This window comes from Podarcis filfolensis (genome assembly GCF_964270895.1).
Source record: "Podarcis filfolensis genome assembly, chromosome: 8".
NCBI classification, from domain to species: Eukaryota; Metazoa; Chordata; class Lepidosauria; order Squamata; family Lacertidae; genus Podarcis; species Podarcis filfolensis.
Window position 1 is genome coordinate 52,342,054 of NC_139611.1, and position 13,884 is coordinate 52,355,937.

Consider the following 13,884-nt stretch of genomic DNA (forward strand, 5'->3'; position numbering starts at 1 on the left):
CTTTCCCTTCTGCCCCTTGAACAAGAAACCCCCTTGGTCTTTTTGCTGGTAACTAAACTGGACTTGCTACTTAGCATCTATTGTGGAAGCCTGAACTCTAGGGAGGACAACTGCTTGACCTGGAGTTCCTGTAGGGCTCCATTGCGGGAAGATGCAAAGAGAAGAGCATCTTGATGCAGAAGTGGGGATCTTGCCACCATGGGCATATCTCTTTCTAGTGGCTTCTAATCTTGCATTTTGATGGTTCAATGCAATTTATACCTGTGAAGCCATAGAAGTTTCTCTAGCTCTGCAAAAGCCTGCTCTGACTCAGATTCCTCAATCTGGCGCTTAATAGTTAAGTGGCATTCTGCGTTTTTTTTCCTTTCTGGAGTGTGGAAAGAAGCTGTGTGGATTCTTACTATTAACTTCTGGTGGAAAGATCTAAAATCTGTGAGAGGTTGCTAACCATTTGTTCTCTGAGCTTCTATCTGCTTCATTAGTTCATTGTTTTTGTAATAGCGTTTTGTTATCCCTCCTGCCAACTCCATCATTTTTTTAAAAAGAACTAAATTAGCTGCATCTCATATGTTTTAGTTAAGTTACATTGTCTGGGTTGGTGTATTTTTATTAACCTGTGGGATTTATTTTGATCTACATCACAATTTTTGTTTGACAGATACTCTGTGTTTGTGTGTGTTATTTAGAGAGAGCAAATGAGAACAAACTGTTCTGTTGGCTGCAGGCATAAACGTCTTGTCTGATCATTTTCTTGTGGTTAGGAGGAGAGCAAGAAACTGTTTTCACTTCAGTTGTATTCTGACCCAGATGTGATTATGATATAAATGAGGGGGAGGGAGAGGCTCTCAAAGAAGGTCCACACTTCTTGCTGTAGCTTCCTTGTGCCTTGAGTATTCTTCTCCTTTTACCACAGTCCAAGTGTCTGAAGGCCATGCTGCCCCTTTGTCATGAACGTGTGTGTGATGGTGATGATGGAAATAACTGTAGTAGCCTTTGTGAAGAGTTTCTGTTGTCCATATTTGTTCTACAAACTTCTTTCTTGACCTTCTAAATATTGGCATCCATCTTCTTTCTTCTGTAATTAGATGAATTTGATGCCTATATCATTGTGTCCTTCGTCAATGCCACCCTGGTACTGTCTATCGGAGAAACTGTAGAGGAGGTTACAGACTCAGGATTCCTTGGTACTACGCCCACCTTGTCTTGCTCATTGTTGGGAGATGATGCTTTGGTGCAGGTAAGGGGCCTTTTACCTCTTCGTGTTCTGCTTGCCTTTTGCAGCCAGGCCCCTTGGCCTTCTCAAGAGATGCAAGGAGAGAGGGTTTGGTTGTGGTGCTCCCCTGGCATGGATGGGGTGGTGGTAGCTAATTTAATAGTTGTGACTGCAAACTGGCTAGAGGATAAGGTCACCTTTAAGGTTGGGAAAGGGTTGTTTCAAGAGCCTTTCAAAGTAAGATTCCCTTGGTGTTCTGCTCTTGCTAAAAAACGTTTAGTCTTCTACTGCATTATTTTAACTGGTTGCATAGACTAATATTCCCTGTGATTTTTGTTTTCTTTTGTTTTTAAAGGTAGATAGGAGCTTGTGGGATCTTGATCATTTACCTTGGTGGCACTTTTCAAGTTGCTGTTTGTTGACTTTGCCCTCTCTCAGCTAGATATAATGAGAGCACTTGATGGTGAACAGCAGAAATTAGTTGTGTGAATGAGATAAAGATTATAGATCACTTTGCAAACTAAAAAGCTGTATAGGTAGGCATGGAAATCTTGCCACGTACTTGTGGCAAATAGGCTACAGATGAGCAGGCTGAGTAAGCTTTAGTAAACCAGATAAGAGGTGCTGGTTCTTCTGCTTCCCTTGTTGACCTCTGGTGTGTCCAAATGACAGTAAAAAACTGTATGTGAGCAAGCAGTTTAGGAAAAATTTTTAAAAGGCTAGGCTGATAACTTCTGTGAACTGACTTGCAAGGCTAGCCTAATAATGGAAAGAACAGCAAAGGCAGTTCCTGTCAGATGGACTGACACAGCATCTTATTTCTGTATTTGTTTAGGTTTATCCTGATGGCATCCGGCACATCAGAGCAGATAAAAGAGTTAATGAGTGGAAAACGCCAGGGAAGAAAACCATCGTCAAATGTGCTGTGAATCAGAGACAAGTGGTGATCGCACTGACAGGGGGAGAGCTGGTCTACTTTGAGATGGACCCGGTACGTGAGCTTAGCTGGAGGGAGATGTGACTTTCATGAGGGTTTGCAGACTAGGCTTGCAGTGGAAACAAATGAGAACCGCATCACAGCATTCTTGGGCTCCTTATGTCGCTTTCCTTCATTTCAGGGGTTCTTGTGCAGGAGAACATTCAGGTGATTTGTGCCATTTGGGTGGGGTGGGTGTTTGGGGTTTCTTTGGTGGGCCATTGCAAAGACTGGCATATTTTTAAGACCAGCTTATCTCTGATAAACTTGGTGGTCTTCAAAGTGCTCCAGGTTTCCTACCTCAAAAGGTCAAACAAGCAGTGTCACTTGTCATCATACATGGTTCAAAGAATTTACTGCACAGTATTTACTGATCTGAAATGGGTCTGGTTCTGCTAATCCAGGTGTGACTTCCTTTCTCCATTGTGCCTTTTTTCCACACCAGTCAGGGCAGCTGAATGAATACACAGAGAGGAAGGAGATGTCTGCTGATGTGGTGTGCATGAGCTTGGCCAACGTTCCCCCAGGAGAGCAGCGCTCCCGGTTCCTTGCTGTTGGGCTGGTGGACAACACTGTGCGCATCATTTCCCTCGACCCCTCTGTAAGTGCTTCCTGAGAGTCGCTTGCCTGTAGCTAAGCCTTTGCTGACCCGAATTTTAAAAAGTATTGTAACCAAAACTACCACCCCCCCAAAAAAAAAATTGAGTGAGAGGAAGTTCCAGGGGTGGTTAGCAGGGCTTTCCTTTCTTTGGATGTGAGAATGCACTAGACTGACTTTGGTTTGTTTCCTAATATGAAAGGAGAGCATATTGGAAGCAAGCAGACTCATAAAGTGGGCAATACAACTGCTGGTGCTTCATCAGAAACCCAAAAGCATTAGAAACTCCTCCAGTCCCCGAATATGTCTTCCAGTTTTAGCAAACTCCCTCTGAACTCTAGCATGCTCTTTTCCCAACCCAAACTGCAGTTGCTTTCTCTCCCCTCCCCTTCTTTTTTTGATAGCCTGCCTCTTAATTTGAAGGTTCAGGCATTCCAAAGGGCTTGATGCCAGTAAGGCGCATCAAGCCTCTGGTCAATCTTCAGTGGCCATATAATAGGTCAATTCACAATAATCAAGGTGTATGTTGTACACTAGCTTTCTCCAACCTGATGACTTCTAGAGGGTTTGAACTACAACTCACCCCAGCCCTAGCCAGTTTGGCTGAGGATTATGGGAGTTGTATTCCAAACTTTTGGAAGATAGTGGGTTGCCTGAAAGAAGGCCAGAGCTAAAAATGATTCTTTAAAGACTTCCTCAGATGAAATTAATCTTCCCACAGATTGCTCCAAATGGAGAAACACTTTGAGCTGGTTGGCATAATCAACATTGCCATGTGCTTCTTCAGTCTATCTCTTCAGACTGCTGGGGGATGTGGTTGAATGCCCTCCTACATAGAAAATTGGCAGGTCAGCCTAGTCTTCAAATGTGCCAGGCATTTTTATACAAAGGAGAATCCAGCCATTTACAGTTCCTCACCTGATGTCTGAAGTTGTTCAGGGTAGCAACAAAGATCTTATGTGTTATGCTTTGCTCTTTCTCTCTGCTTTGTAATGGTGTCTTCCTTCTCCATCCCTTAGGACTGTCTTCAGCCGCTGAGTATGCAAGCTCTCCCTGCCCAGCCAGAATCACTGTGCATTGTGGAAATGGGTGGAGCTGAGAAGCAGGATGAACTGGGAGAGCGGGGCTCGATTGGCTTCTTGTACCTGAACATTGGCTTGCAGGTGAGCAATTACTGCCCAGAACCTTTGCTGGATCCTCGATATATGGGATTGGACCAGGTCTTGCTGCATTTGACTGGGCTGCGTGGGAACCATACTCTTGAGTTTGTACAACCCTATAGAGACATGTTCCACACACCCTCCCAGAAGGCCTGCCAGAAGGGAACACTGCGTCCCTCTTGCCACCTTCTTCACTGTTCCAGAGTTCCCGAGGAACAGAGCCCTCTCCCGCTTTATTAAGGCAGACTCTAATCCCATTGTGAAGGGTACCTTCTCTCTGCTGGGGAGGAGGGTGGAGGTGTTAGAGCTCATCTTCCAGCGGGCCAGGGGTCTTTTTATTTAGGTGGGGGTGAAGTGGGAGTAGCCTACACTTTAAGCTATTTCACAAAAAAGCCTTTTTTAGTTTGTTAAAGGAGGAAACAGCAGCTTTGTAGCAGTGTTGTGCTTAATTTTGTACATGCCAGAGAGAACCTGGAAATAGTAAGACTTCCGAAGTCAGGAGCTGAAGATACATTGGTATTCTGAGTTCATCTGGTGCCTCTTTTTCTCTCTGCCTGCCCTTGTCCCTCTCCCCCCACCTTGCTTTGCTCATCTGCCCTTGTAACCCAGAACGGTGTGCTTCTCCGAACTGTCCTTGATCCAGTTACTGGTGACCTCTCTGACACAAGGACCAGGTATCTGGGCTCGCGCCCTGTGAAGCTCTTCCGAGTTCGGATGCAAGGCCAAGAAGCGGTGAGTGAGCGGGGAATCAGAGGAGTGCACTCGTGAAAAGCTGGAGGGGGAGGAACAAAAACTTCAGGAGGACTGTGAATCTGGTGACTTAAGATCTTTTAGAAATTTGGGGTGGGATGAGTTCACAACTAAATTCCTTGTTTACCATCTGGTACAGAGGGAAAATACATGCTATTGGATGGGGGGGTGAGTGAGGGAGAAAACAAGTGTTGATGAGACCAGGGGAAAGGAAATATCTTGGCCTGCTTCTGGGTCCTGCTCATTTTAGCTGCTTGTGGGAAAGGGAGGGGGATATTAAAGAAGGAGGAAGTACTCAGTGTCCTTTGTTTGCCTGGCTCTTGCTGCTGTAGTCATTGCACCTGATTTACAGAGTCCAAGGTGTTTTCAAAAGTTGGTGATAAAGTAGCCAGGCTTGTGGTCTTCAGGATCATATTGTTGTAGAGCTGGAAGGGACCCTGTGGGTCATCTAGTCCATCACCATGCAATGCAGGAATCTCAATTTGGCCACCTCACACCTTCTCTTATGCCGCTGGCTTGGGGACTCCTAGAGCCTGTAATTAGTTCTGCCTCCACTGCCCTGCCAACAGAGCCTTTGATTGCGGACTGCTAGGAGAAGAAGGCAGCCAGCTGGGTTCCCAGAGGTGTGAGCTGCTCTGTCCCATTTGCTGTTCTCTCCCTGAGTTTTCTCTCTCTTCTTTTCCTCCTGCTCCAGGTGCTGGCCATGTCAAGCCGTTCTTGGCTGAGTTACTCCTATCAGTCCCGCTTCCACTTAACACCCCTCTCATATGAAACGTTGGAGTTTGCCTCTGGCTTTGCTTCAGAGCAGTGTCCAGAGGGCATAGTAGCCATCTCAACAAACACACTGAGGTTCGTATCAAAATGCCAGCGGTGGGGAAGGAAACAAATAATGGAACCTGTTTGCCTTCTCTCTTGGCACACAGGACTATCTGTCTGTCTTGCTTGTCTGTCCCAAGATCCTTCCTGTGCAAAGCAGGGGCAGCTGGTGCCCAAAAGGGTTGCCCCGAACGCCTCCTTTCTACATGACCTTGCATGGGTCCACTCTGCGTTGAGTGGCTTGATCTGACCTCCTTCCCAGTTGCTCAAGATGGGAAGGGGAGCTATACATGGCAGCCACCCACCCATGGCAACCCACCTGAAACATGACTGGTTGTTGGGAGGAGATTATTCCTTGGTGGTAGCCAGTCTGTGGAGTGTTCACTTCAGAAGCTGCTCTACTTTTTCACAAAGCGTTAGGTGGTTCTGAAATAGCAGCCATGTTGGTTTTGTTGAAGGCCTACTTGATTTATCTTCAGGGGCAGGAGGTAGCTGTTTCTCCTGATCTTGAATACTAAAGGGGGTTACCTGCCATGCTGATATCCACAGGCTTTCCTGCATGAAGCTCCATAGAATACAAAGTACTGTGAATTGGCTGTCAGGGGTGGCCATTGTAAATTAGCCTGCAAAAGTAACTAGTCCCTAGTCATCATGCAAGTGCAGGTGAATATACAACACTCTTCCTTCCACTAAGCAGACTGAAGGAGGAGGGGCACAAGGACCCTTTCCTCCTGTGCCTTTCACTCACACACTCATGGAGCTCCCCATCACTGATGGCTACCAGGCAAGTTGCCAGTTTTCAGGTTGAAAATGTCCCGCTCTGCTTGATGGAAGGTGGTTCATGCCACAGATGCCTGCCCACCAGGGAGGCTCCATTGTTCGGCTTGGATGTCCTTTTAGTTCCTTTAAGGTGGCTCACTGGGATAAGCTTAATGTCTGCAACTTTTTGGCTCCCACAGGATTTTGGCCCTGGAGAAGCTTGGAGCTGTCTTCAACCAGGTTGCCTTCCCGTTGCAGTACACTCCTAGGAAGTTTGTCATCCACCCTGAGAGCAACAACCTAATCATCATTGAGACGGACCACAATGCTTATACTGAGGCCACTAAAGCCCAAAGGAAGCAGCAGATGGCGGAGGTAACATGCCTGGCTTCTGCCTCGGGCCCAGCTCTCACCAAAGAAGGGCAGGGACAGGATTCTGTTAGCTGGAGCTTCTTTTGCTGCTGCTGCACTTGGTGGGGAAGTCGTCGCAACACAGTGCAGAGCAGTCACCACTTTCCTTTCTAGAGAGGAGGCTAGTCTGCTTTTGTAACCCATGGAAAAGCTCACTTACTTTCTGCACCTCAGTTAGGACTGCCTAATCATCATAATCACAAGAAGCAGTGGTGGCCACCAACTTCGATGGCTTTAAAAGAGCATTAAACAACTTCACAGAGAAGTAGATTATCAGTTGCCTACTAACCATGATGACTATATTCTGTCTCCATTGCCAAAAGCAGCATGCCTCTAAATGCCAGTTGTTGGGAATGACTTAGGTCCTGCTTGGGCTTCCAAGAGGCATCTGTTTTGGCCACTGTGAGAACAGGATGCTGCACTAGAGATAGAGCAGGCAGCTCTTACAGTCCTTTTTTTTGCCCCCTTGTGCATTGCAGGAAATGGTGGAAGCTGCAGGGGAAGATGAGAGGGAACTAGCTGCAGAGATGGCGGCAGCGTTTCTGAATGAGAACCTTCCCGAGTCCATCTTTGGTGCCCCAAAAGCAGGAAATGGACAATGGGCGTCTGTTGTCCGGGTGATGAACCCCATCCAAGGAAACACTTTAGATCTAGTCCAGCTGGAGCAAAATGAAGCTGCCTTCAGGTAAGGAACAGTGTCTGCACCTCTGAAGCAAGTTACCATTTTGAACACTGCCCTTTCTGCTAAATAATAAAAATTACTCTTTATACCAGGTCATACTTTGGTCATACTTGAAGTACACCAGTCAAACCAAATATTTACTTATACTATTGTTGCCAGATTACTCTAGAATCTAATTAAATAAAGCAAAAAAGTGGTCTATCTGAAGTTGTTTGGGGCCGATACTCGGCAGTCATTTACCATGATCTGCTCAGCTGACAACGGCCCTAATTAAATCTCATTGAGTTTGCATATTGCATTTCTATGCTGCCTTAGCTCAAGCAAATGGTACAACATACTCTTCGCTACTGCCTTCCCCCAAAGTGTTCTCTCTTGTTCTTTGTTGCTGTGAAGCAACTGCTTCTTTTGCCTTCCCAGTCTTCCCTTGTCTTGTTAAGTAACATTATCGTTCTGGCTCTCTACAGTGTGGCAGTGTGCCGATTTGCCAATGGTGGTGACGACTGGCATGTTCTAGTGGGCGTAGCCAAGGACCTCATCCTGAACCCACGCTCTGTGGCTGGAGGCTTTGTCTACACCTATAAGTTGATAAACAGTGGGGAGAAGCTTGAGTTCTTGCACAAGGTGAGAATTTCCTCCACTTGTGGTTGGAGGGGGAGGAATCTGGGAAGATGAACATGGATGGGGCTTGCCAAGAGGTTGCTAAAATGTACTTATGAGACCTGACTCTTTGGGATGGAAATCTCTTGGTTGGGAACAGAGGACCATCACTGTTAGTAACTACTCCACAAATGGTTTTCCTTCTGTCCACAAAACAGCAGCTGTATCAAAAATCACATTGGATTTTGCCTGTGTTTGCCATGCAAAAAATATGCACATTGCTTGCTGCCAGGGAAATTTGAGCAATTAAAGTAGTAATGGTGTGACAGTTGCAGTTATCTAATGGACATTTGAAGCAAAACAAGCATAGACCTGTGAATGGGTCATTTATAGGTGATCTGACTTGAGCTTTTGCAGCACCTGATGGTGGTTGCTGAATACTTTGGCTTCTGTTGGTGTGGAGAAAACCAACAATGTACAGAGCACTGCAAAAGTTGAATTCTCCCTCCTTGTAGATACCTAGCAGCCTGGACCTGTGTGGAGGCAGGTTCTTTTGTTGGGCAGGAGCTGGACTAGGAGACCCCTTACTAGAGGCAGTTTGTCCTTTTGGCTTGCAATGTCATCTCTTCCCCAGTGGATGCAAATGGGTACTTGATTCAAGTGGGCCCCAAAACTCACTGGTGGTGGATCTGCATCCTTTGCCAGGGCTGAAACTTGCCCATCCCTGCAGTGGCGGGGCGTCATCTATGCAGTGAGGATAGTATTAATTATCTTTGTTTAGACTGCTTGACTAAGGCTTCTTCTCTTTCATTTCCTTTCTGTTCAGACCCCAGTAGAGGAGGTACCAGCTGCTATTGCCCCCTTCCAAGGCAGAGTGCTCATTGGTGTGGGGAAACTCTTACGGGTATATGACTTGGGCAAGAAGAAGCTGCTCCGGAAGTGTGAGAATAAGGTATTTAGAATGTTGTGTTTGTGTGTGCAGATCTCCTGGAAGCTGCATTTCCTAATGCAGACATACCCTATCACTTTTAACAAATTTGGTTGAAACCTTTGAACTTTTTTCAAGTTCCAGGGAAACTTTCTCTTGCCCAGAGCTTTGACTTCCTTCAGATTGCTTAAGGGGCAAGTCTTCAGGGCTGTTTCCACCCTCTCTGTACCTTTCTTTCCCTTGGGAATAGAATTGAGAATCTGAGGTTCAAAGGTGTGGTCTTGTGTTTTATGAAGCTATGGCCTGTGATTCACACAAGGTGATAGTTGAAAGTTTTGGATTTTTTTTTTTAGTCGTTCCTGACACCAACTTTATAATGGTGTAGTGAACCGTCTGCATAAAAGGGCACAGAGCAGCCTGGAGCCCTCCAAATGTTTTGGACTGCAACTCTCATCAGCTCCTGTCAGTGTGGCCAATGGTCAAGGATGATGGGATTTGTAGTTCTGGCGGGTTCTGGGTTATAGAAAGTAGAAAGAGGAAGATTTTCATATTTCACATATTTGCTTTTTCCTTGTTTGTTTGGCCTTCTGAGTATTTCTAGAATCAGGAGAGCTCCCTAGAATGATGTTAGCAGTGGTTCTCGGTGCACATCCAGGTATAGAAGGTGATCACAGATAAGCAATGTCCCAACTCCCCTTTTCTCTCTTAGAAAGCTACAGCTGTTGCACTATAAATGATCATAGCCTTGCAGAGAGATGCCAGTGATGTTCAGATTTCATTTGCGTAGTGGCTCAGGAAGGGATTTTGGGGCTTGCCTTGAACAGCCTCCCTTTTCTGCTTTTTGAACTGTTTTTCTGAATTGCTGTCGTTTCCCAGCACATTGCCAACTACATCTGTGGGATCCAAACCATTGGGCACCGAGTGATCGTCTCGGATGTCCAGGAGAGCTTCATCTGGGTGCGCTACAAGAGGAACGAGAACCAGCTGATCATTTTTGCAGATGACACCCACCCCCGCTGGGTCACCACTGCCTGCCTTCTCGACTATGACACAGTGGCTGGAGCTGACAAGTTTGGCAACATCTGTGTGGTGAGTCAGCCTGAAGGCAGCCAGGAAACTCCTGGGGCTCATTTGAGAACTGTCCTGCTATTTTGATTCCCTGATGCGGGAGACGCCAGGGAAACCCCTGCCTTTTGCTTTTGCTAAGCACCATTTAGCTGGTGGCCTGTGAGACCTTTCTCCCACACTCACACGCTGCTGTCATGGGCGGTGGCAACTTCCTCTGGACTTTTCTGCCAAAGTGCACACCTTGTGACTGTTCTGTTAATGGAGACATATGCTTTGTTGCTCTCCTTTTGTGGCCTGGATTACACACCACAGTCAGCCCACAGCTAAAAACAGGCTGCGGATTTATGTGGTTGTGTTGGTGCATGCTGCTGAAAAGTTCTTGCTCTGCTCCTCGCCTGCTGCTGCTGCGATGGCTTGTTGTGACTTCCAGACCTCATCCTGTTGGTTTGTTTGCTTCCAACAAGCACAGGCAATGAGTCAAGAACAAACCTTGGCTAACTCTCATGGTTTGTTGGGGGAGAAACATGCTGTGAACCCAGGTTGGGGCACTCACTGTGGTTTGATGTGACATGCAGAGTGTTTGCTTGTTTGGGCTTTTCTGAATTCATGCTTACAACACCTTCTAGTTATTCCCATTTGCCACTGAGGCCACGTGTGAGTTTGACTCTCTTGATGCCTCCTCCTGTAGGTGCGGCTGCCGCCCAACACAAATGATGAGGTAGATGAGGACCCAACTGGAAACAAGGCGTTGTGGGATAGAGGCCTTCTTAATGGGGCTTCTCAAAAGGTAACTTTGGTGTAGGGAAGGGGGTGCTTCCTCAGGTGAGAAACTGGAGGCTCTTTCTAGTTCTCTGGTTATTTATTAACTTCATTACCTGCCTTTTTCTGGAACCAGCAACTTCCTTTTTAAGAATATATAAATCTATGCATAAATCTACTGATAAAAAACATGTTACGGTGAATTGGTTTTTAAAAGCCAGAGTATCCGTATGGAATTAATAACATGTCTGTCTGCCGGTTGAAGCCTGAAAGGGCTTTTGAAATTAACTTCTGTGTCTACATAAATGCAATGTGGAGCAGAGTTAAACCCCTGCACAGAGTGAAATTGTACTCCTGTGGTCAAGCAGGTGCCTTTGGAGCTTTGTAATTAGGGTTGTTTGTAGTTGTTGCTTTTTTTGTGTGTGTGCACAAAGGAATAGGGATTTTTAAAAAGTTCACAGAAAAATCTCTTCCATGTTCTTGAAATGCTGTAACATGATACAGGCAAAACTTTTGTGATTTCCCCCTACTCTGTTTTGAGAAGTTCCTGGGGAGAGGAGGGACAGTTTTCCTTTCCAATAGGGGAACATTGGACCCCTGTTAGTTAAATGAAACTTGAAACAGTATGGGGGAGAAACAACCCAGGACAACTGACCCCATGTAATTGTTGAGCCAGTATAGGGAGTATGAAGTGATTCAGGTTTGCTTAATTTTTTATTTTATTTGCAATGTCTTCTGAGGTTCATAGCACCCCTGTTACTGTAGGAGAGATAACCCTCCTACACAATTTTATTTTTTACACTTAGCTAGCAGGAAGTAAATTTTAAGACATATTTCAACAGTCATCCTGTTTTAGGGGGGGATAATTTAATTGACACTGCATTTTAGAAATGTGAAATACAGTCCTAATGAAATACTGTGCTCATAATGGAAGGGGTCCAATGTACTCCAGTAGCCTAATAGCACCTCCCTCCCCAAGCATTACACATAGGAAATCATTGTTGCAAGTTTGCATTATAAGTGTGTTTAGAAATGTCCTCACCAACCACTGGAAGTGATAAATGTAGGTTTTCTTTGATGAAAATGAGATTGTCTTGATTTAATGCGTTATCTTAGGTCACCTACTGAACTCTTGCTTGTCTTCCTTTCAGGCAGAGGTGATTATGAACTACCATGTAGGGGAAACAGTCCTGTCCCTGCAGAAGACAACTCTAATCCCCGGAGGCTCTGAATCTCTTGTCTACACGACCTTATCTGGGGGCATTGGCATTCTGGTCCCGTTTACATCACATGAGGTAGGAAGTTCTTGTATGATGGAAATATTAAGAGTTGTTCATCTACATAGTGCAGCAGGAGCACTTAATGCCCTGCAGTAGTGACAGTGAGTTATGGGAGGATGGAAGACAAAGCTGAAAGGCAGGGGAGGCTCTGCCACTCCCTGCCCACAGTTGGCCTCTTGGCTCTTCCTTGTGTGGATCAGAAATGGATCTGCTTTAATGCACGTACTGAGCTTGGCTGCTGAGCTTGGCTGACCTGAGTTGCCTATGGCTCTCTTTGCTCTCTGTAATATCTCCCCCCTCCCCAGTGCATACACTGATACCTGGCAATAGAATGTACTCTAAAAACCTTTGCTGACACAGGTGACACCCACATTTGCCAGTTGGCTCTGCCCATGAGGCATGACTGAAATTTTATCGCATGACAGAATGAAGCAGAGCTAAAAAGGACTCAGGGAAATTTTGGCATTTGGTTGCCCAAGGTACAAATGGGCTGGGCTACTTGTTAGAAGCATCTGTCCAAGGAAAGGACTGGGTGACATATTTTACAGGAATATATGGCCCCCGCTCTGACTCACCCTCACAAGTTTACTATACTCAGTTATTATAACTGCCAGAATGGCCAGACATCACCCCCCAATCAGATTAAGAGGCTAATCATAAGCCAACTAGCCAATAAAGGTCCAGGAGAAGACATGAGCCCAGTGGAGATTTATAAGATAAATCTCTGGATTTCTGGTCCCCATTTTTGCAAAACTGTTTTCATATATTAACAGCTCAGGTCACATACCGGAAGGGTGGAAGCTGAGTATAATTGCCCCAATATATAAAAAGGTTGATAAGAAAAATCCTGCCAATTATAGACCCATTAGTTTGTTAGATGTAGCCTCTAAACTATATGCCAGGCTCCTTCTTGGGAGACTGGAAGAATGGGCAGATACAAATAAGGTGATATCTGAAGTCCAGGCAGGTTTCTAAAGAGGGAAATCCACATTGGACCAGTGCTTTGTGATGAACTTCCTGCTATTTATATACATCCTTCCCCAAAATGATGCATGCCCGCCTGCAGAGGACTCACTCTCTCCAGGACAGGGGTGAGCAACCTTTTTCAGCCGTGGGCCGGTTCACTATCCCTCAGACCATCTGGTGGGCTGGACTATATTTTGAAAAAAAGATATTGAATGAATTCCTATGCCCCACAAATAACCCAGAGAGGCATTTTAAATAAAAGCACACAGTCTACTCATGTAAAAACACACTGATTCCCAGACCATCCGCAGACCGGATTTAGAAGGCAATTGGGCCGCATCCGGCCCCCGGGCCTTAGGTTGCCTACCCCTGCTCTAGGAAATTTGTTCAGGTGGTGTGTTGTCAACTAGTGTACCAATCACAGCCGCTCCTCTTCTCAATGCTGGCACCGGGTGTGGCCTGACACTGCTGCTTCCAGCTGTTTTCCTTTCCCTTTGATGGCGCTCTCTCTCTCTTCAGGATCATGACTTCTTCCAACACGTTGAGATGCATCTGAGGTCTGAACACCCTCCTCTCTGTGGACGAGACCACCTCAGCTTCCGCTCCTATTACTTCCCAGTGAAGGTAGGCTGAGTTTGTGGGTCTCTGCTATGTGTCCATCATATGCTAGTAAACACTTGAGCTCTGCTCATGGGTAAAAGTTGCCAATGTGAAGGCCAAATTTTCCCCTGCATTTTATGCTTTGGTCAGAGCATCTGCTTAGGTTGCTGGAATGGCTTTTCCAAGACAGGATTCTGCTTGCTAAGAAAGGTAATCAGCAATGGGGCATATATGTCTACGTGATTCTCTGACTTTTTCTTTTTCACCATCTGGGTGGTTTGTCTGAATGGACGTTTATCTTTTCCAAGTGATATGTATAGA

The 13,884-nt window shown here is 45.8% G+C and overlaps 1 protein-coding gene across 4 annotated transcripts in view; it reads left to right on the forward strand.

Moving 5' to 3' along the window:
- The window catches only part of SF3B3 (splicing factor 3b subunit 3), a 30,655-nt gene that overhangs the window by 15,827 nt on the left and 944 nt on the right, over positions 1–13,884 (forward strand). For all 4 annotated transcript variants that reach the window (XM_083624861.1, XM_083624862.1, XM_083624864.1 and 1 more), the window contains exons 12-25: positions 1,086–1,237; positions 2,049–2,204; positions 2,635–2,790; positions 3,807–3,950; positions 4,557–4,679; positions 5,392–5,546; positions 6,473–6,647; positions 7,163–7,368; positions 7,830–7,986; positions 8,789–8,914; positions 9,767–9,979; positions 10,647–10,745; positions 11,869–12,012; positions 13,483–13,587. In XM_083624861.1, coding sequence (XP_083480987.1) covers positions 1,086–1,237; positions 2,049–2,204; positions 2,635–2,790; positions 3,807–3,950; positions 4,557–4,679; positions 5,392–5,546; positions 6,473–6,647; positions 7,163–7,368; positions 7,830–7,986; positions 8,789–8,914; positions 9,767–9,979; positions 10,647–10,745; positions 11,869–12,012; positions 13,483–13,587 — 2,111 coding nt within the window. The remainder of the gene's footprint in view (positions 1–1,085; positions 1,238–2,048; positions 2,205–2,634; positions 2,791–3,806; positions 3,951–4,556; positions 4,680–5,391; positions 5,547–6,472; positions 6,648–7,162; positions 7,369–7,829; positions 7,987–8,788; positions 8,915–9,766; positions 9,980–10,646; positions 10,746–11,868; positions 12,013–13,482; positions 13,588–13,884) is intronic.